At 37.9% G+C, this 24,101-nt stretch overlaps 1 protein-coding gene across 1 annotated transcript in view; it reads right to left on the bottom strand.

The window, feature by feature from the left end:
• LOC104322921 (neural-cadherin) overlaps nt 1–24,101 on the bottom strand; it is a 72,986-nt gene that overhangs the window by 42,429 nt on the left and 6,456 nt on the right. The window contains exons 2-7 of the mRNA XM_069793518.1: nt 13,810–14,007; nt 12,696–12,921; nt 10,040–10,244; nt 8,353–8,464; nt 6,837–7,086; nt 3,812–3,954 (exon numbers count right to left, since the gene is read on the bottom strand). Coding sequence (XP_069649619.1) covers nt 3,812–3,954; nt 6,837–7,086; nt 8,353–8,464; nt 10,040–10,244; nt 12,696–12,921; nt 13,810–14,007 — 1,134 coding nt within the window. The remainder of the gene's footprint in view (nt 1–3,811; nt 3,955–6,836; nt 7,087–8,352; nt 8,465–10,039; nt 10,245–12,695; nt 12,922–13,809; nt 14,008–24,101) is intronic.

The following is a 24,101-nucleotide window of genomic DNA, read 5'->3' as shown; positions in this document are numbered from 1 at the left end:
TTAGAGCTTCAATATGAACTGGAATCAAAGACAGCTAAGTGGTATGCCACAATTGACATTGCTAATGCATTTTTCTCCATTCCTTTGGCAGCGGAGTGCAGGCCACAGTTTGCTTTCACTTGGAGGGGTGTCCAGTACACCTGGAATCGACTGCCCCAGGGGTGGAAACACAGCCCCACTATTTGCCATGGACTGATCCAGACTGCACTAGAAAAAGGTGAAGCTCCAGAGCACCTGCAATATATTGATGACATCATCATATGGGGCAGCACGGCAGAAGAAGTTTTTGAGAAAGGGAAGAAAATAATCCAAATCCTTTTGAAGGCTGGCTTTGCCATAAAAGAAAGTAAGGTCAAGGGACCTGCGCAGGAGATCCAGTTCTTAGGAGTAAAATGGCAAGACGGGCGTCGTCAGATCCCTGCGGACGTGATCAACAAAATAGCAGCTATGTCCTCACCGACTAATAAAAAGGAAACACAGGCTTTCTTAGGTGTTGTGGGCTTTTGGAGAATGCATATTCCAAATTACAGTCAAATTGTAAGTCCTCTCTACCAAGTTACCCGGAAGAAGAACGATTTTAAATGGGGGCCTGAGCAACGACAAGCCTTTGAACAAATTAAGCGGGAGATTGTTCATGCAGTAGCTCTTGGGCCAGTCCGGACAGGACCAGATGTTAAAAATGTGCTCTACACTGCAGCTGGGGAGAATGGCCCTACCTGGAGCCTTTGGCAGAAAGCACCTGGAGAGACCCGAGGCCGACCCCTGGGGTTTTGGAGTCGGGGATATCGAGGATCCGAGGCTCGCTATACTCCAACTGAAAAAGAGATATTGGCAGCATATGAAGGAGTTCGAGCCGCTTCAGAAGTGGTTGGTACTGAAACACAGCTCTTCTTAGCACCCCGACTGCCAGTGCTGGGCTGGATGTTCAAAGGGAAAGTTTCCTCTACACATCACGCGACTGATGCCACGTGGAGTAAGTGGATTGCACTGATCACACAACGGGCTCGCATAGGAAACCCCAGTCGCCCAGGAATTTTAGAAGTGATCACGGACTGGCCAGAAGACAAAGACTTTGGAATGTTGCCAGAGGAGGAGGTGACACGGGCTGAAGAGGCCCCGCTGTATAATAAACTGCCAGAAAATGAGAGGCAATATGCCCTGTTCACTGATGGGTCCTGTCGCATCGTGGGAAAACATCGGAGGTGGAAGGCTGCTGTATGGAGTCCTACACGACTAGTTGCAGAAACTGCTGAAGGAGAAGGTGAATCGAGTCAGTTTGCGGAGGTGAAAGCCATCCAGCTAGCATTAGATATTGCTGAAAGAGAAAAGTGGCCAGTGCTCTATCTCTATACTGACTCATGGATGGTGGCAAATGCCCTATGGGGGTGGCTACAGCAATGGAAGAAGGGCAACTGGCAACGCAGAGGTAAACCCATTTGGGCTGCCGCACTGTGGCAAGATATCGCTGTTCGGATAGAGAAGCTAGTGGTAAAAGTACGTCATGTAGATGCTCATGTACCCAAGAGTCGGGCCACTGAAGAACATCAAAACAATCAGCAGGCAGATCAGGCCGCCAAGATTGAAGTGTCTCAGGTGGACCTGGACTGGCAACGTAGGGGTGAGCTATTTATGGCTCGGTGGGCCCACGATACCTCAGGCCATCAGGGGAGAGATGCAACATATAGATGGGCTCGAGATCGAGGGGTGGACTTGACCATGGACACTATCGCACAGGTCATCCACGAATGTGAAACATGTGCCGCAATTAAGCAAGCCAAGCGGCAAAAACCCCTGTCGCATGGGGGGCGATGGCTGAAATATAAACAGTGGGAGGCCTGGCAGATTGACTATATCACACTCCCACGAACACGCCAAGGCAAGTGCCATGTGCTTACAATGGTGGAAGCAACCACTGGATGGCTGGAAACATACCCTGTGTCCCATGCCACTGCCCAGAACACTATTCTGGGCCTTGAAGAGAAAATTTTATGGCAACACGGCACCCCAGAAAGAATCGAGTCGGACAACGGGACTCACTTCCGAAACAACCTCGTAGATACCTGGGCCAAAGAACACGGCATTGAGTGGGTATATCACATCCCTTATCACGCACCGGCCTCCGGAAAAATCGAACGATACAACGGACTGCTGAAAACTACATTGAGAGCGATGGGGGGTGGGACTTTCAAACATTGGGATACACATTTAACAAAAGCCACCTGGTTAGTTAATACTAGAGGATCCGCCAATCGGGCTGGCCCCGCCCAACCAAGACTTCCACATACTGTAGAAGGGGATAAAGTCCCTGTAGTGCGCATGAGGAGTATGTTAGGAAAGACAGTCTGGGTTAGTCCTCCCTCAAGCAGAGGCAAACCCATTCAAGGGGTTGTTTTTGCTCAGGGACCTGGGTACACCTGGTGGGTGATGCAGAAGGATGGGGAAGTTCGATGTGTACCTCGGGGAGATTTGATTTTGGGAGAGAATAGCCAGTGAATTGGGCTGTATGATACCTAACTGCTAAATACCCTGCCAATGCATGTCATTGTATCTATAGTGTCTATATGCCCTATCAAGGGTATTACTGTAAGAATTACCCAAATGACTGCGGGATGGACTTTGAAACTAAGCCAAGTACAACAGCGACAGAACTTGAACTGACACCCAGCAATTTCCTCAAGATCAACATCCTCGACCTGCAGAACAAGGGCGTGAGTTGCACCAAATGTACTAGCCACAAGTTCCAGAGGCAGCATACAACAACCCAACATCTCACACCATCTCTCTTATCCTGAAGAACTGTTACAACAGATGGAGCCCCAAAGTCATGGACTAAATAAAATCAATGGACACATTAGAGGAATAGCCCATACGCTAAAGGAATACCATTCGCGTGTGTGTGTGTGTGCGGGGGGACGACGGGGACGGACGCAAGTCCATATACTTATATATATAAGACAAGGAAGTGGTAGTGGTCGATTGGAAAATGTAAGATCTGGGCATGATGTAGATGGTATAGAATAAGGGGTGGATAATGTCCTGGGTTCAGCTGGGATAGAGTTAATTTTTACAGGAACCTGGGAGGTGGGGGGCATAGCCGGGGCAGCTGACCTGAACTGGCCAAGGAGCTATTCCATACCATGTGACATCATGCTCAGTATATAAAGGGGGAGCGGGCCGGGGGGTGGGCTCTTCTTTTCGGTGGGGGAAGTGGCAGAGCGTCGGGTCCCGGGTGGTGAGCAGTTGCACTGTGCATCACTCTTTTTGTATACTTTTTCATTAGTACCGTTGTTGTTGTTGCAATTTCTTTGTGTTGTTCCAGTAAACTGCCTTTATCTCAACCCTCGAGGTTCCAGGTTTGGTTTTTTTTTTCCTCTCCTCCGTCTTCCCCCCATCCCACCGGAGGGGGGCGGGAGGAGTGAGCGAGCGGCCGCGTGGTCCTTTGTTACCGGCTGGGCTGAAACCACGACACACTGTTATCAGTAAATACATTCTCTATTAAGTACTGTCTATTAAGTCACCTGTTACCTATAATAATGCCCTCTGTTAAGTTACTGACTGAAAGCAAACAATGAACAAGATAGGTCAATTATACAAAGCTTTTAGGAAAATGATACTTTTTTTAACCTTATAAGAGAGTCTAGAACAATTGCAACTTTTTCCTGCACTTTTTAAAATAAGCTTAGTGTTAGTTTCAAAAATAGCATATCCTATTTATTTTTTATTATTGCTGCCTAATGAAGACCAAATTCAAGCTGCATCACGTCAGAATCAACATTATGACTGCAGCAGCAAAGAGCTAGTATCTTACTACCTTTCTTAGGGTCAATAACAAAGTTTCCTTTCTGATTCCCAGAGAGAATATCATATGTCACACCATCTCCATCAGGGTCAACAGCATTAACTGTAGCAATCAGTGTGTTTGGGCCTGCATCTTCAGAAACGAAACTCTTGTAGCTGTTAAAAAAATTATGACAACATATTTATGAATTTAGACAGGAAAAAATATATACAGAACTATGCAGAATATATGCAGAACTACTGATTACCTGTACAATGGGTATTGCAGAGATTTATAAATTATTAATACAATTACACAGATAAGATGCTTCTTCATTAACCAGTGAAATGATAAGTATTGATGATCTATCCAACCATCCATGTCTTTGTTGTTACTTCCCATAAATTTCCATTGCAAACTTTCAGCAGTATTGAAGCTTAGCTTTGCAACAAGACTTATGCTAAATGCAGAATTAACTTTTTTTTTAATTTAAAAAAAAAGAGTTGCATGATTCACAGAATCAAAGCAAACAGTTGCTAAGTTAAAGCATTCCTTGTTATAGCACACTTTCTGACACAAGCTCTCAAAGTGCTTTCAGTGCAGCCTTTGCACCAGCATGACTAGGATGAGAATCAGATCTGGAGGATATGCACATAATGTCAGTTTTACAAAAAAATCTCATCTCAAGTCCAGACACATCACTGACATTGTAAGCTCTTAAGAGGCATTATCAGCCTAAGCTTAACGCTCTCTGGAGTAGAAAAGCCCCCTGCTTTAGCAAAGTCCCAAATATTTATTATTTTATCCGACTAGATTGAGCATAGCCCAGACTAAGCATACTACAGATCTGTCCCTAGTAGGTATCCCAAAGCTGTAAGAATGAACTACAGCTGGCTGTATCCAACAATATAGATCACTGGGTTCAGAGTGCTTATGGACCCACTCTCCATATGCTGAGAATAGGAAAAAAATCAAAGGAAAAGAAAACGGATGCACAGAAAACCTCTCCCTTAGCTTTTGTTGTCTAGATATGTGTGTTCTCATCAAAACCTTCATAGAAACAGCTTTTTTTCTTCCCCCAATTTAATATGCAATGAAGTAAGAGAAGTAAATTATTCTGGTTTTGCTCAGTCACAACCCTCAGGACACTGTCTTAACTCTGCATCTGGAAAGCAAACGAACAGTAATTCTTACAATTTTGAACATGAAATAGGGACAAAAGAGTCCAAGTCATCAGAAGAGGTCTCTTAAAAAGGAGAAAGTAAAAACTGACAAAATGAAAGAGTGGTAGCCTTAAGCATTTTGTAACTGAGATAAAGAATAACCATGATGAAAGAAAGCTCATGGCAAGGAACCATAAGTTTATACTGGACTGTAAATCCATTTAAACAAAGGGCTAGGACAAGATCATCATCTTGATTTGTATTAGCCTGCCACAGAGCATAACGTTAATTGCAAACTAGTCTCTCAACAGGACCTGATTTATGGGTGTTCAGGATGAATTTGTTTCACAGAAAACTTCAACTAAGTTCTGTCTGAAATTCACCTTTGGGTTCAAGATTTTTTTTTCATAACGGAAGAGATAAAGTAAAATCAAAGCCTGGTTAACCTGGTTAAACAAAAACTTGAGATAATTTGAATTCCAGGAGCTGAATTCAATTCCAATGCCAATCTACACATATATACAATAGCAGTTTCCCTGCACAGCGAACAGAAAAGCTTCTTGTGAATGTTTGGTAATTTAAAATAATGTTCATTTTAGTCATATTGTTCAGTAAACTTTAAATACAAGAGCTGGCAGGTTTTTTTTTAAACTATGTTTTCTGCTTCCAATTTGTTAGAGATGTTTACAGCATCTTTAATACTATCACTCTTTTCTGATTAAAAAATTAGGAACAGATACAAGACTAACAGATACAGATAAATATTCAATGACCCTGAATATTAAAACAAATAAATAATGAAAAATAGGCATCATCTGAAGAGCGAGAAACTTAATTTGGTTTAGTATTTGAAAATGCATAGAGGTCCAATAAGAATTTCCAAAAGATCAACTTTTCCAGGCCATACCTCCTAAGCAAGGTTTAGGAAAGAAAGTAAGGCAGAAGATTTTGAAGCCAGAGGTTACCTTTACATAAAGTAAGGACTGTCAGAAAGCTTTGATGATCTGTTCAGCTAAACCACAAGCTTAGCATCACTGAAATTTCTGCCTGGATTTTGTTCTGAGTAACTTCTACTTTTAAGAGTAGAAGGCTGATGCAGAAGCTGACTGAGAATTCCATTACTAAGCCTCTAATATGAATGCAAGTTTATAGTACCTTTCACATTGCTTCAGGCACTTCTGAGCCCCAACTATGGAAGAAAAATGCTTACTGATGCTTTAGAAGAAAAAAAAAAAAAAGAAGTACAGTTTGTAGGGCATGGGACTAAGTGAAATTAAGTGAATACCGCTTATTGACATTTATCTTGTGGTTTTTATAATTTAGTGGTCATTTAGGATTCTATCATCTAAGCATTTTTCTCTAACAATTGTAAACCAAGGATGCCAACTGTTGACTCTGTCTAAGCTTAAATTGCCTGATTAAAAGGCAAAATTCCACCATGTACTCTGGATGAGGGCTGAGGACAACACTGAGTTGCCTGCTTTTTCTGTTTGATTTCCTTTGGTGGTGGAGGGGTCCTATTGAAATGTATAATCTGAAATTACTGCAACACCTCTTTCAGTACATATTGGAAAAAAACTAAGTGCAAGATCTGTCAAAAGAGGCTGTCTATATACTATCTCTATGTAGCTAAATACACAGGTCTTACTACACATTGAAAGTATGTCTAAACGTTACAATTTAAAACCAAACTTAAATTTGTTTCTGGTTTGGTTTTTTTTACTGATAGTAAGACAGTCTCAGAGTCAAAAGACCATCCCGCATTTGTCACTGCAACTCTCAGATTTGACTGAACCAAAGCCAGTTACCATCCTGTAATGATAAGCCTTTTGACCAAAATATAAAAAGCAATAGTAAAAGACAAAAATAACAGAGTTTTAAGAATATGTATTTACATTGCCTGGGAAAACTCAGGTGCTTCATCATTCACATTTGAAACATAGATCCTAACAGTTGCTGTCCCAGTTTTTGGCTCTTCCCCTTTATCTACAGCCAAAATTATGAACTCATAAAGATGGTTAGGTCGCTCATAGTCCAACCGTGTTGCTGGAAAAATAGTACCATGAGAAGTAATACTGAAGTCTTGACTCAAAGTGTAATACAGTAATTCAGCTTTCTCTTTTGAATCGCAGTCAGTGGCTGTCACTATTAAAAGAGAAGAGAAAGACACTGTGTAGATCAAAGTCTGTGAATTGAAATGTTAAGTACTTTAACAAGAGAACTAGTGTGTAGTATAAAACTGTAACAGCATTTACCTTGGCATGTAGTGCTTGAAATAATTTCTAAAACTCTGCTATCCCCTGTGCTTTTTATTGAACTAACCCTTAATTGAAAATGAGTTGTTTAAAAAAAAAAAAGTTAAGTCCCTGATTGAATTCAGCCACTAGATTTTGCCTTTGTCTGCTGGGTTTAAAGAGCCCTGTACTACCAAGAACATATTCCCACACAGAGACATATATTCTCATGTCCACCTGATCTATACTGCTGATCTAAGATCACTCAGACAGATCACACCCTGTGTGATTAAAGATGAAATATTTGCATATATTATTCAACTGATGCAAGTTAGGTGTTTGTCGGATCCTACCCATAACCTACAAAAACCTATGCTAAGAGTGCAGTTACCAAAATAGTAACTGACAGACTACCATTAGTACAGGATAAGTCACTAAGTAGAACAGTAGGTGGTTATAAAATCCTATTTACTAGGAAACAGCAATTTTCCTGTAGTTTGATTTCCTTTTTCCCCTCAAGATTTATAGAAAGTTTATGTAAGGGTTAAAGACTAACATAAGGCCCTTCTACAACTGCTTAGTTAACATAAATTTGTTTTATCGCTAGGACTTACTCATTTCTCTATAAACATTTTAATGTAAGGTTTGTGCAGTTTACAAAATCAAAATTTACATCATTTACAGAGCATCATAATTTAAAGCTTAAATTGGTTACATTGGGAAGAAGTAAAATCTTTTTCCCAAGTATCCAAACAAAACCAGTCAAAAAAGCAGTATTCCCTAAAGCAAGCCCACATAGGACTCAAAGAGAGGCAGAGATGGTGAGCTGATGTGTCCATAATTTCTGATCCAACATCGCTTTCTTCCTTCAAAAAAACAAATGTTGCAAGATTGCTACTATAAGCTTGTTGCTATAATACCAACCACAACTGAAGTGCTGTTACTTCAAAATCCTACAAAGATATATTTTCTTTGTCTCCTGTCCCCCAAAATTGTTTGGGCTGTGGCAGTAGTAAATAATTATGATCCAATTCTACAAGGTGCCGTTTGCTTTCAGAGAGTTGCAACTACCCATATGTTGGGGCAGGTAATTTTACCTTCTGAACTGAATTCTAATTAGTGGGAGGAAAATAAAATACTCATACTGAATGTAACAAATCATTGTAGAAGTACTAACCTTGTAGAAGCGCAGTTGTCATAGTAACTGTTTCAGGAACACCAATTTTGCTGTAAATCAACTGATTAAATTCAGGGGCACAATCATTCACATCTGTGATTACAACCAAAACCTTAATGGAGAAGAGGGGAATGTTAAACAGCAAAGTGAATCAAGGCAATGACTTCATTGCTTTAGAAGTATCAGATGGAAGAACTTCCTAAAAACATCCTTGAGGTCTTCAGAAGCTGTAGCACATAGGATAAGCCATTTTTCTTAGATTGCTTTTTTCCTGCTGGGAACCATTGAAATATTAGATTCCAAAATACTAGGAATTGCCAAGTCCCAGTCCCTTGCAGCAACATTTTCCACTCACCCTTCCCCTCCATTGATTATTCCCAATTACTAATTTAAAGGAAAATGGACCATCTGCTTTCTAAGCATCCTTTTTCCATTATCTTATCTTCCAACACTTCTGTGATTTGTAATACTAAAAGTTCTATTGCCAAGTATAATACATTTTAGCAGTATAAATCTCCGAGACCAAGTTCTGAATTCAATTACAGCAGAGTAAATCAGACATAAATGGAACTGATTATGGTAAAACAAGTAAGAAATATAATTCTGCTTCTAACATCTTTAAAAATGTTTTCTTATTCTTATGTCAAATATGAGCCCACAGTTGCATTGTTTACAATCCAAACAGTAAGGAGTGTGTTAAATTAGCCTTTGTGGCAGTTCATACTGCTACACTTCAGAGTGTCTGAAGTTGGTTGAGGTATTCTGCATTACAGTGCAACAGGTAGATGCATACTCCATCTACCCTTACATAGGTTCGTATAAACTGGGAGTACTGAGGTTGTATCAGTGTAAAGCAGGTACAAGTTAAACTATGTTTAGGCTAAATGTATTTGTAAAATCATCTTATAATCCTCTTTCAAGTCATATTCTACCACTCTTCATCTTGTAGTACATAAAAGGGTCAATAGAAATTATCAGTCTCTGCTGTGTTACAGCCACTGTTTGTTACATTGACATACTGTCTTGCTGCCTCTCTGTGTCCTCACACTTGTTCCTCTTAATTCTGCCTCCTGTTCCCTCTATAGTGTACATCTTATCTCCTCCAGCAGGAACAAACTGTTATATTGCATGCATTTCCTAGCTCAGTGAATCCTTGAATTCCAACAACTGTAATAACTATATTTAGAAATATTTTTGCTGTCAAACAGATTTCTAAAACACCATGAACCATCACATTTTAATATCTGTGAATTTTTATTACTTTCTCTCTTTACAACTTCACTTCGTGTTCTTGATACGAAACAAATCATTTTCTGTTCTGCCTTTGTTTTAAATTGGAATAATCTCAAATATACATCATAGTTCATGAACGTTTAGAGTAAGACAAAAACCCCATGTCTGGCTTGGCCACATCCAGTTCCATATCTTCCCAGACAAGGCCTAGAACCTATGATGGAATGGCATATTGATCCCTCCGAAATAGCCTTTTCAGCATCTGCAAGACTGAACCCTCAGAGTACCTAAACCAGCCCCCAACAGCTACCCATAGACAGAAAGACTTTTAAAATGGACAGCAGAAAAGACAGCATGAGCTGGGGAAATGGGACTCCCTAGTGAATCTGTACAGAAATCTGGAAAGGCTGAAAGAAAATGGAAATACATACAGACTGCAGAAGTGAACACCTACCTCAGCTGCACTACTGAAGTGTTCCTCATTTTCCTCTGCTCTGACCAAAAGAAGATACTGGTGTTGGTCACTCTCATAATCCACACTCCGAGTTAAACTAATATCTCCTGTTGCCCAATCAATACTGAATAGACCACTAGGATTAGTCAGTAAACTGTAGCTCAGGGATTTCTTTTGATATGATACAGCAGTGACTGTAAGAAAGCTGCATTTAAAAAAAGAAGAAAAAAAAAAAAAGAGGACTTTTAAGCACGTAATACAACATACTGAAGAATATGACAAAAATGGTACATATCAGAAATGATGGTGCAATCCTGTAGGTCTGATCAGAGCAACACTCAGTGAAGTCAGTGATAGCTGTACCTAACCACCAAATTCAAACATTTTGTTATACAGTAGTTCTACCATCTTGAGGTTAAACAGATAAAGATAGGATTCTTGGAAGCAGAATACCGTAAGGATTAAAAACACAGGAACAGAGGATTTCATTTTTGCTGCAACTGAATTTGCCTACTCCAACTTTCTTCTATGGTATTGATATTTTTCAGGCAGGAAACTAAAAGATAAAGCAAGATGCAAAAGATTCATTTTAATAACAGCATGGTGCTGCTGCAGTCATACATCCTAAAGTTTCAACAGATAACCGCACAAGGATAAAAGCCAGTCACTAACAGTGTGCATGTTACAGGTTATACGGGACATATGTTTTTAGCTCTTGTCTGGCACTGTCTTTTTTCCACTGAAGTCCAATGTGTTTAAAGTCCTCAAGTAGGAAAAACGCTTGCAGTATGAAGCAAAAGAAGAAATTAAAAAATAAATATTTTTAAAGGGTTTAAAACAGAATACTAATTCCTCAAGTGTTTGTTGCTTTATCATGCACGTTTCCTAGGAAGAAGAATTCTGTCTCCCAGGAGAACCCACCAACATGTATGATCCAGTGACAAGTACAATCAAAAAGTCAAAACTCAGTTTGTCCAAACACCTTTTTCCCCTGTTGTATTTCCATGCTGCTGCCTTCTCACTTCCCTCAGGCACACTACTGAAACAATGGAAAAGGTTACTGTAGGTCATTATCTCACTTAGTCTTTTTCTGTATTTTCCTATCATATGGTCTCACAGTCAGTTTCAGCCAGCACAGGACCGTATTGCTGCCAACAGGAATTACTTTGCCCTCCTTCTAACTCTCTACCCTGGCTGCATGTTCATGCCACTTCTCCTCTCCTGTCAGCACTAAAAATCACAAGGCCATACTGTGAGCACGTTTAACAACCCAACTGAAAACTTTTTCTTCTTTTTTTGGCTTTGCCTTTCATCGGATCAGCTTGCCCATGCAGCTAGCATATTAGCATTAGTGGCAGACCAAAGGAAGAGAAAGATTTGGCAACGCTCTTCCGCTCAGCAGCAGTCTTAAATCAGCCTACAATTTTGAAATCCTAAACCCAAAAATCCAGTGCATGACAGCAACTCTGTTTTCCTAAGTACTTGTGTAATTGGTCCAATTTAAATATTATAACTTTAGGATTCTACACGACTTTTTATGACTATTTCTGCTCAACACAAAACAGGAAACCACTTTCACTGGGTGCATTGTGTATATTCAAACCCCTTCTGTCATACTAATAACTGCATTAAATACTTCATTCCTTTTGGATAATGCCAAGTAATTTGACAAACTGACTAATATACTACCATCTTAGGTGTGCAAACCTATTTTTAAATAATGACAAAAAAGTTATAAAGAATTTCATTATTTTTAATCCTAAACATTATTGAACCCAAGATGGCAGGTACCTGTTAGGTATTGTAGCATTTTGCAGTTCTTGCATTTCTTTTATGCCTGTGCTATTTAAGTTTATTGCAGTTTTAAAGAAAAACCTTGTTATCTACTATTAACAGTTGCTTATTTTTTTAATCTTAACACATCTTGGTTATTTAGGCACTGTAAAACTGCATGTTGTAGACTGAACAGTAAAATACAACACCACAGATAATGTAATATGAATAACAGTTGAATGGCCACACAAGGAAGACATTTACTGGACAAAAGTATTCTCGATTCAACTGGAAGAGAAAGTGTTTACCATAAGAACAAAACAGTTTGGGAAAGACAGAACTGAGTATTCAGGTGAACCTATGTTCCTAATGCTTTCTAAGATATTTAGATCCACATTGTTAGACAAAGGATGGAAAAATGGCAAGTTTCATGGCATCTTCTCAGCTTGCCACCATGATGAAGAGAGCAAAGACAGTCTTTTGTTTTTTCCGATGTTCACTTGATGGAGAAGGCAATTCTCCAAATTTGACACATAAAATTAATATATTCTTTCACACCAGGATATCTTTCTTCATGATGTAACAGCTGAGTTTGTATTCTGCATTTTGTTTGAAAATTAAGACACAATCAACATCTACTAATACTTTCCATATCATTTAAAAAAGCAAGAAACTGTAATGATTCAATGATGCTTTTCTGTATAAAAGGGTGACTTAAAAATACATCACTCAAACTGTATCTTCATCACTTCTATGAAGATATCTAAATTGCTACTCACAGCATCTATTTATGATTCACAAACAATACTGAGGCTTTGGGGAGATCAAACGGAAGTTAAACGAGGAACACAATCTCACTGAATTGTTTTTAACTGTTACTTACGATTTTCCTTGTGGCATACTTTCAGGAACATAAACAAAGTATGACATGTTGGTGAACTGTGGTGGTCGAAATCCAGCAATTACAGAAATGGAGGCTGGAGACCCTCTGCTTCCAAGTTTATCTGCTGCTAGGACAGTCAGTAAATACTCCTTGTCCCTCACCAATGGCAAACCTGTCGTTTTAATCCAGCCAGTGTCCTTCTCAACTTCGAATCTGTCTTCACCACCTAAAATGAACAGATCCACAAACTGTTGTTAGCAAGAACATTTTTATTGGATTAAAATTAAGAGGAGAATACAGTATCAATTCCCAAGTTGCTTTTGGCTTAGAATCAGCATGCACACAAAAATCCAAAAGTCTGTTTAGAACTTAGAAACCAGAAATCAGTAATTACATTCATGATTACGTTTCTAAGTTGCATTTTACTTCTCTGGACAATTATCACTCTTCTTTATCCTCCAATACTTTGCTGTTGTTTGACCCTAAATACTCCCTACCAGAAAACACCCTGCTAGAGTCCTGGCCAAGAGGAACAAATTCACCTTTGAAGCAGTATTGCTACTCCCCTCCTGCTTAAACAGTGTTGAACTATTAGTGAAGTTTCTTTTAAGAGCCCCACAAAGAAAATTATTAATGAGTCTGTACTAGCTTTGCAAAGCTAAGGCACAACCCAGAGCCTTAAAAATTTGTTAGAAATGAACCAGAAGCATGACTCCCACAAGGAAGAAGGAACATTAACCCTCTCTGTGCAACCAGCTGTGCTCCACATACTGCCCCATCTCATAAACAGGCAGTCCAGCAGAGAGGTGCTGACTACTGCTGCCATTACCACCGCCTTGCCAAAGCTCTGAGGAGTACTGAACTGCTCCGGTCCCCATCATCCCCTGGGGGACGATCTGGGCAGGAACCCAATTTTGCAGGGAGAACACCCTTCAAATCTGGCAAGTCTGTCCGTACCCTCAATAAAAGTTGATTTTTCTCACATACAGAGCTGAAGGCTTATGAACCTTTTGCAGGAGGAAGGGAAGATCTTTCACTAATGAAACAGGATAAAAGACCAAAAAGTCACAACAGTGAAGCCTAATACACAGGGAATGACAGAGTTAAAATTTACCTTCCAAGAGAAAATATTCTACAGCTCCATGGATCCCTTCATCTGCATCCACAGCATGCAGCTTGTATACTTCAGTACCTCCTGCAGCTTCAGGGGAAACCACAGCCAAGAACGGGAAGGGCTCCATGGCCCACTCAGGTACGTTGTCATTCACGTCTGTCACAGTAAGTGACAAGCGCACCAAGTACCAATCCTTTCCTAATGGCCACAGAAAAATGAAGAAATACTTAGACATTTTCTCCTTAATAAATGTATATATACTTCCAACTGAAAAAAAAATTCTTCCTTCAATCACACACGGCTACCTCAGATTTTGAAGCAACTTAGCTTGGGTAACACAAGACTGTGAAAAGGTATTGTTTTTGTAACTGGTAATATTTATCAGTAACATCAGGGAGCACAGTATAATTATAACTTAGCCCTTTTGGCCACCTTGGTTCCAAGTGGACTGGCACTGAACTTGTAAAATGTTTTGCTACAGAAGCCAACTTGAGTGTTCCTGCAGTCCCTATTTAATGCCTCTGGCTCCAGAAAAGTGGTGTATGCACAGCCCGTTAGACTCTGAGAGCAGTACAACTGAATTGACATGGCCTTATGCCCCAGCTAACAAGCCTGGGGAAGTGAAAGGGAATGTGGTCCAGGCAGAAACAGCTGTCTACATTTATAACACAATTTATCCACAAGTTTAATAATGGATGCAAAGTCAGAATTTTTAAAGTTGATGGTGTTAATACTTGATTTCAGTGTGTATTTATTATTTATACATACATGAAATATCTACACACACGTATTTATTTTCAAAATAGCTTTACAGGAACTGAAACAACATACACAGAGGACCATCTAAAATTATCAGTTTTAATTTAAATCTAATTAAAAATACAAAGAACTTAGTATTTAAAGACTAAATATAAAGTGTCGCCAAAATGTCTAATCTCATGAACAGTGTTATCTTGCTAAGAATATTCTCCCAGGAAGGTGTGCCACTTAAACTGAACAGCTGTACTCTCTCTCCCTCTCCACTTCCTTAATTGCAGCATTACATCCCTCTCCAAAAAACATCCATGTTCCAACTAAAATACATTACTTTTGTCTGATGTATGCATTTACTGATGTTATCTCTTCATTCCCACAGAAGTACTAATATATCTTTCACATCAGCCTCTTGCAAGCTTCAGCTTTTCATGTTTAGGAACCTCTGTCTCATGGCAAGTGGCAAATTTAGTACACCGTATCATAATCTGCAATCTATAAACAACCAGTAAGTGGACTGTAGTGAAGAAAACTCCTTGGTGCTGTGACTAATAAAGTCAAATATAAATTTCTTAGTTTAGACTCCTGAGACTTAATCCACCGTGACCTCTGTGTACTTTCTGTTCTTATCCAGAAAATTCTCTTAATAGAAAAATCAGCATTCACCCAAGATAATCACAGTTCTTCTTAGCTAAACTTGTGAAACTCTATTAATGAATTTGAATTTTTGAACTGTAATTGTTTTTTCTCTCTCTAGGACCAACAGAAAGTATATTGACAGTAACTTGTTAAATCCAAATCAATTTCTTTGTAATTGTCCTGTACTCAGAATCTAATGTTCCAGGGAATATAATATTAGCTTAAGATAGCACATATGAAAAAATGGTGGCTACAGCAAAACCAAACTTCTAATTTATCAAACAGTAAATCACAGAAGTGACCAGTTTCCTGAAAAAGAACCTTAAATATGCCTTGCACCACTGTAGAACATGGATACATGCAACACGCATTTTTACATTTTTCATGGAAAAATTCTCAGTTACCAAGTACATCAGTCTTCTCGACTCTAACTGAGATGACTTGTGTGTGTTATGTGTTGCACTTCTGCAGTCAGAAAGCATTGGGAGGCCTGGTGTAGGGATGCTCAACTTGGCTTCTCTAGCCCAATGTTCGTTATAACATTGCATGTGAAGCCAAAGTTTGCAAAGATAAACTCAAATTGCCCATTACAAAAAAAGACTGACACTGAGGTGAGAGTACTGTAGCCCACACTGCTATTGCACTGTCCTCATATTCAGCCAGGTATAATTCCCTTCAACATTTAGACAGACTCTGTGAAAGCAGCTGCATACTTTCTTCTCTGTACAGCACAAAAGAAGCCAGAAGGAGCATATTAAAAAAAAAAAAAAAAAAAAAAAAATCCCAAAATCATGATGTAAAAAGCAGCAGCATGGATATTATTTCCCACTACCATACAAAATAGAACAAGATGTGTTTCAAAGTCAGAGATGTTTCACGTCAGAATGTGTGTTCCAAAAGTCCCAGGGCAGCCAGTCTAAACACCTGAAGAAACTGGAGAGGAGGGAACTTGTTAGATGTTGATCTGAGTCTGAGGTTGAAATACACCACACAACATGGTAAGTTCTAAGTGAGAAGTGCCAAGTATCAGTGTCTGCTTGAACGCTCCAAAGATTTTAATTAAAAGGTTGTCCAAAAAAGAATAAAGGGAGAAGTTAGTGTCAAAATTGCCTGTCTCTTCTCCAAAGAACAGGTCTTGTTGGAAGCTGTCACAAGTTGGTAAATACCCGCTATTAGCTTAGTTTGCCTGGATATACTGCAGGCTTAAAATAGCAAGCACTAAATTAGAAGCTGAGTTAAGAACCTTTGAGAATCTGCCTCTATAATAGCAACGTCTGTTGAGGATTTGAATACCACCTTGGTAACCCTCCCAGGAGTATAAAGGTTACTGACCTTTGTCTCTCTGGAGTCTGGAAATCAATATCCTAATCAACCCGTGAATTCATTCTGTTTCAACTTCTGCTAAAGTTCTTAACATGTATGTATTCCTCTAACAAAAAAATGAGTCACAATCAAAGAATAACTGATTTTTATTGAACAAATTGTAATAAACCTGGATACAAATTCCAGTCTTGTCACTTACTGACTGTCAGATCACTGAACTTATGGCAGTGAAATTATGGCACTTAGCACATAATTATAACTGAGAAATACCTTTTGTAAGGAAACTGTGGAAAACTACATCAGGACTGAGATTAATGCTCACATGCTTTTGCAAACTTTGTTAATCAAAAACTAAAAGGATGTGGGCATGCTCCTCCAGGTACTTGTGTTTTAATAGTTAAAAGACCTTAATGTCATTTGACATCTTGGCAAGATCAAAGCTTTCAGCAATACATTGGTTACCTCTGAAACACCTGAATACTCTTAAGAATTTTGTTAGGATAGTCAGCAGGAACTGCAATGCACATAATTGAAGAGACAGGCATAAGTGCCTCTCTTGACCAGTATACATTTCCACTGCATATGACCTTACAGATCTTATTGGTATGTTATCTTCTTCCATCAACCATAGACAATCTGATTTATAAGCAGAAATACTAAATAAATCATCATGATATCACTTTCAGATAAAGACAATCTGGAAGAAAATGACTGTAAGTTCTCCCTTGACTGCATACCATATATCAAAGCAAAAACTGTAACAGAAACACCGAACAGGACTGTACTTCTCTGCACTGAGACCTACAAATGTGACCTGACAACTTGTAGAAACAACATCAGGATGTCAAATGAAGCATGATCGGACAAGGACTTGTCAAAGGACAACGTGTGTGATGAAGAAACTGACATGGACAATAATGTGTAATATGTGTATGTCTAGCAGGACAACAGATTAAGAATTTCAAAGTATATGTTCGTGAACACAATTTTTTAAAGCATAACTCCTTATTCTAACAAGCGCAGCAAATATTTAAAAGTTTTTCATTTGTTGTAATTATCATGATATATACATTACAAAATGCAGTCTCTTATATTTTGTAACTGACATAGCTGCTTGCCTACAGAATAGCTGTGTTTTCCTTCAGAATGGGACTTAAACCAGAACTTTAACTAAATTTTAATACGGTATATAAAATTAATTTTCTCCCCTATTTATGAAAATCATTTGTGCTTCAAGACAGTGGAAGGAAGGAAATTTTAGAAACATACCTTTCTCAATAGTTCTGGCGTCTCAATGCCTCTTTCCATCAAAACACCCTCCCCATACGTATCTTGCAGATATATTAATTACACATCTACTTCAGTGGATTAATAGTAGTAGTACATTATTATGTCTCTGCATTTGTATATTGTGATTAATAGTAGTTTATTAGTAGTATATAAGTAGTACATGTGCAGTAATATTGCTACATTATGGGAGAAATAATATGTTACAATTCCACTCAAATCTTAGCAGAAACAGCTTAAAACTGGTAATCCTCTGTGGATTTGGGTTAAGTCCTACAAACACACAGACAAGTTCTACTTAAATTATCTGTTCTGAATACCAGGCCCCAACAACAAGTGGAGATACCTGCAACTATATTCAGTATTGCAAGTCAACCCTCTACTGAGATCCTAAGTCAGGAATCTGACACAGGCTTAATTATCCCTAAAAGAATTTTCCAACTCTTTTGTAACACACTACCAACAAGAATTTCCTCCATATTAAACACTAGCTACTTGACTTTCAAGCCAGGCACACCACAGATATCTTACATAATGTCACCCATTCAAAAAAATCCTACTAAAAGTGTTGGCACACGTGCAGATTTTGCATTTGACAGATTTTCTTCCCTAGCTTCAGACAACAGAAAAATTTAAATTGCTTTCTCACAGATATTGAACAACAAGAGATAAAACTCAAAATGGCTCTTGCTGCACATAAACATGACAGTAACATAACACTGGAACATCTTATATTAAAAATTAGTATATTGAAAAGTTATATCGAAAATAATACTTCATATTCAAAAGGGTAAAATAATCTTTTTTATTTGATCAGAAAGTATTTTTTCCTCCTCTTATTTTTCACTACAAAAACTAATGAAAACAGGTTCTGCGAGCAGAATGCTTTTCCCACATATTTGCAAACACCACTTACTTGCCCTTTGCAATAGCAAAACTAAGCCCCCTCTACAGCTCTCTCTTCAAATTATATAAAAAATTAAAACTAAAATTATAAACTCTAGTCCAGAGGTTTTTCCTACTCTAGCTGCTTAATTCCCTATTAGAGTCAATTCGTTTATCATCAAAAATCCTTCTTAGGGCAGCTCATTCTGGAGTCTGCTTTTTCTCTGATATTCCCTCCAGTTCGAATTACTTCCTTTTAACTTAGTATTACTGACAAAAGCTGCAGCACTGAAATTCATTCCCTATCACCAAAATCAATCTTCATAATCCACTGCTGAAACCTCATCACAGGTATCTATCTATAATTGCTTATTTTTCATGCCTATCTGTGGTTGAAAACTGATAAACAGAAGGATTTATTATACTGCCTTACTCTGAATTCCAACTACATTAGGTAACGTAATACACTAGCTGGCCCAAGTTTCTGCTCACAGGAAATATATGATATGCCATGGCTCACAACTTTCATCCTTTGAAAAAAAAAAAAAACACATAAGCAAAATATTTAAGTGACTTGCTAGGAAGTTTAACCACAGCAAAAATGCTCTTTAAAAGCAGCAGTAACTAACTTTGAGAGAGAGAGAGAGAGAGAAAGAATCTCTAAAATCTCTTTCTTTAGGTCTGCCTGTAGGCAATCTTCTAGATTCATACAGCTAATGAAATCAGTTCTCTACCAACATACTCTGCATAAGAATTACACATCAACATAATCCAACTGTTGTTTTCTACAGCAGAAGCATTTCCAAGAATGTCACAGTTTACCTACATAATGTCTCTAGGTGTCAGACTTTCATCATTTTATGTCAGACTAATTTTAGCACTACACCTGTTTAACCTTTCAATAGATGTAAAACACATAGGTTACCTCAGCTGAGGAAACTGATTTAGTAAAATCAGAATTACTGTACATCCAATAACATTCCTTCAAGTCCACAAGGTCCAAGCCATAATATAGATAGGATTTGTGCAATATCTAAAATCTTCCTAGTTTAAAACAAAATTCACTTTTTTGAAAGGAAGTCACTTCTCCAAGAAAAAGCATGAAAATCTGTTATTCAACTGCCTTTCAAAAAACAACAGTGAAGATCAAGGACAGTGTCTGCTGTCAGCTTCCTCACTAGAATCCTTTTTCCAAATCTCCACGATCAAAAGGCAGACAGTGCCTCATTAAGCACAGTTGCTAAGATTGAGAAGCTTTAATAAAGGCAGAGTTAAATATATAGGAGAAAACAGAATGTTTTAAATTAACCATTCAAAGAATTTGATCCTTTGGTGAGAGACAAGCCACATTTGTATAATTAAATAAACTGTTCTTATTAAAACAACAACAAAACAAACAAAAAACCCACAACACACCCACCCACCCCTCAAAAAAACCCAAAAACAAACAAAAAAAACCCCACACAACAGGAAAAACCTTAATACTCATATGCTACAAAGACTGGGCTACATACTTTATCCAAAAAGCTTAGGAAAAATTCTAATAAATTAAAAAGTTGTCACAAGCTTGTAAAATAATTAGCAATTTTTCATGTCAAATTTAAGACATACAGAGGGACTTAGTATTTAGAAGGAACAGAAAGCCCTCTCAAAATCATGAACCTCTAGGGGAGTCCAAGTTAAAGACTTGTCAAAATTGAAGAACATACTGAAAATTACAAGAAGCAACCAAATATCTTGATCAAATAATGGTTCATTTCTTCTCTAGGTTCTTCACTAGTTCTTATGGCTCTACCAAATCCAGGTTTATCGGGAAAAAACTCTCTTGTGGTGATCACCATTAATTTTCTAGGAAAGGGTTTCAACAAAGTAACATGAACTCGCTCCTCCAACCTGGTATCAAAGTTGGGTTATAAAGATTCATTGGATTGCACACAGATACTGCAAACTAATAAATCCTGTCATTTCATACAGCAACTGGAAAGAAAACATTCCCCCACCTACCTATATTGTTACACCAAGGCTGGCAGGACTTTAATACTTCATCACTCAGTTAACAACAACTCTTGAACGTTACACTGGTTAAACGAAGCCTTGAAAATCATGCATGCTGAAATAGTTTGATTCCAGTTTCAAGTACTGTAGGTTGGAGTTGCCTCTAAACCCATCTCTTTTCACCATGTCAAATTATAAAAGATGCTGTCAATCTGTGAAATCCAACATATTCTCAGACTTCTGATTTCATTAGGATTATATGACTATCTTTTCTCTCAAAAATCCAATGGATACTTCTGTAAGACGAGTCTTGAAAATAAAATCCTTGTATTCATTAAAAATGTAGGCTTCTCTGCATCAGTGTAATTGATAAACCTGACAATGCCAGATGTTCTGATTTTAAAAATCTGACAATATAGAATATATACTTGACTGAACAGGTCTCTACAACTGTGGATAAATATTATACATTCCTTGAATGTACTTAGGGAAGAGGTATTATATTATTATGATTAAACAATAATGGGTGAGAAGCTAAGTTGCTCCTGGCATTTTTAGGTCATTTCAATTTATTTTTAAAAGGAAGATTATGAGAGTGTTAAAAGTCTTGCAAGCCTTTAGGTCAATATTGCTATTACATTCTGGTCTACATCTATCAGCAAATTGAGTATTCAAGTTAGCATTTTTCTTTTTGTTTTATAAGTTGCTCCAACTTCTAAGACTTTAACCTTAAATAGACAAATGTTTTTTGAAAACTCAGGGTGTTGTTATTGGTTTGGGTTATTGCAAGTAAAATATTTTAGGTTTGGTTGAGAGGACATTGTTGTTTTTAGGAGGCTTTGCAAATATCATACTGAACTCTTTTTAACACTTCACTCTATATGCCTTCATGTAAAATATCTACTGACTTAAAGTTTGAGAACATACATTTCCAGAAAAAAAAAATCTTAATGCCCTAAGCCTCTAGCTGCAATCAAGAGAAATCCCTGTTCCCAGTTTCATACCATAGCATGAGATAAAAGCTACTGGTTATTGTATCCAGTCCTACTGTATACCCTTCAAAAAACAGGACAATTATGCACGAATATTTCTTTACTGTCATCTCTGAAAATTCAGTAAGTATATGATGGGCTACTTTTAAGTACAGTAGTTTGCTCATTCATAAAACATAAACTTTCTAAAGAGATAACTCTGATGGGCTCAAGCTGTGGACAGCCCACATTCCCTCCTAATACGCCTTACCTTTTTTTGCAGATAGAATAATGACAGCCTGTCATGTCGCTGTTCCTTACCCTCATATGGCTTTTAAAATAGAAGTTAAAGCAAACCAGAAAACAAAAGTAAAGAAAGCATCAGAGGAGCTAAATGATTGTGGCAGAGTGGTTCTTACTATAAATTACCAATTAAAAGAGAGTAAAGTGATAACCATGTTATCAGGGACTTCCCATTGTGGTATCCATCTGCTGAGAGGCAGACAGAAAAAACAAGCATGCCCAGATGTGAAAAAATGACTACAAAATAATAATCACAACAGACATCCTTAAATAACAAAACATGATTACTGATTGTCAAAATGCATTATCATAAGGAGACAACTTAGCTAAGGAGGTAGCAGCTACTGTACCATTGTAAGGTGGGAAGTTCTCTTGAAATTGTCCTTAGAATTTCTTGGGGAAAATCTGGTTTGTTTCTCTGTAGCCCCTCATATGCAAGAAAAAAAAAAATGCCACCACCATCAGTAGCGTCACCAACACAGCCTGCTGTACTATTTTGTATCATTATGCACAGAAGGTCTTTTGAACTACCACTATCTGGACTGCAAACCTGAGCACACAAAAGATAAGAGATCATTATTCATTTTAATTTTCCAGAAAGAGAAAATGAAAAAGAGAAACCTGACCATGACACATCATGTATCAACATTTATACGCATCATCAGTAAACTGAAGCCTATTGGTACCACACAGACCTCCTGTCATTAGGGCTAGGAAAAAGCACTAAACTGGTATCTGCCGAGTGCACTGTTATTACAGGGAGAAAGGACACCAGGCTGTGAGACTTCACAAACACTTTTTTGCAGCAGGGAATAAAGACTGACAAATGTCAGTTTCCATTTCAAACTGTGCTGAGGAGTTAGCTGTCATACAGACAAAGCCTCCCTTCTACTTCAACCCTCTTCTGCTCTGTCGCCCCCAACTGTCCTTATCCCAAAACTGGCACTTCCTTAACACTGACATTTATATGCAATTCCCATTTAAAGAAGTAAAAAAAATTTATATGTATAAGATTAATCATCTAAGGCAATCAAATTTCCTATTTAAGAAATTATGACCTCTTATCAAAAAAAAGGAAAAAGCATAGTTTATGTCTGAAACACTGTATATTATTAAATACTGTATATTACCAAGTGAATCAAAAGGAAACTGTCCTCAAAATACTGAATTTGTCCCCTATTTACACCAAAACACTTTGAAGTCAAAGGAAAATTTACTGTGGGCTAAGTGTCAGTCTCTCTTTTATTCTAAAACCTAAACTCAAACATACCAAGAAGGTTTAAAGATATTCTATCTACAAATTTGGACACTACACTTCTCAGACTAACTGAAAAAAGAGAGGTTAGGAAAAACTGAAATAAAACTATTTCATAATCAAATAAAGTGTAACATAATTGCCATGTCAGCCAGAGAATCACTGTCCAATTGGAGATGTAATAAACCAGCTTTGAGGAAGATCCTACCCACGTGTTCTACAATTTACTACTTCCATCAGATTAATAGATTTGTGCTGAAATTTAGTTAGAACTTTAAAAACAAACAACAACAAAAACAACAAAAAAACCCCACCTTATTTCTTTTGCAGAAACTGAATGTTTGAGATGATAAACAGCCAGAAGATCTAAACAGCTCTTGGCGTTCAAGTCCCTGTAGTCTAACAAAGATATTTTTAATCTGACTGCTTGGAGTAGGCAGCATATAGTATCAAAACATTCAGACTGAATAAACACCAACACGGTGCTCTAAAGCTTCCCCAGACATTCCTTTCTACCACAAATAAGTAACATTCCAAACCTGTAAACACCCATAGTTGTCCCAAATGCACACAGAATGTACATTTTCTTTTGACTTAATAGCATGAAGCCCATTGCAGTTTAACAAAGCACATCTGCTGGATAATAGATGATGATTTCACCTTAAGTCCTGCTTGATCTGTAACTGTTAACATGGCTGTAATTCATAAAAGAGGTAATAAGAACTGTAAAAGACAAAACATCACCCAGAAGCTACTTAATTCTTAGGGACAATCCCCACAGAATCAATACAGCTAGTAAGGGACTAAGGCCTCAGATAAAATTAAAACAGATGATCCTTGGTTTCCAAGCATTAAAATCTTCAAGGTTTAAAATATACATA

The sequence above is a fragment of the Haliaeetus albicilla genome, chromosome 10 (assembly GCF_947461875.1).
Source record: "Haliaeetus albicilla chromosome 10, bHalAlb1.1, whole genome shotgun sequence".
In the NCBI taxonomy this organism is placed as follows: Eukaryota; Metazoa; Chordata; class Aves; order Accipitriformes; family Accipitridae; genus Haliaeetus; species Haliaeetus albicilla.
This window is presented reverse-complemented; position numbering and strand designations above follow the sequence as displayed.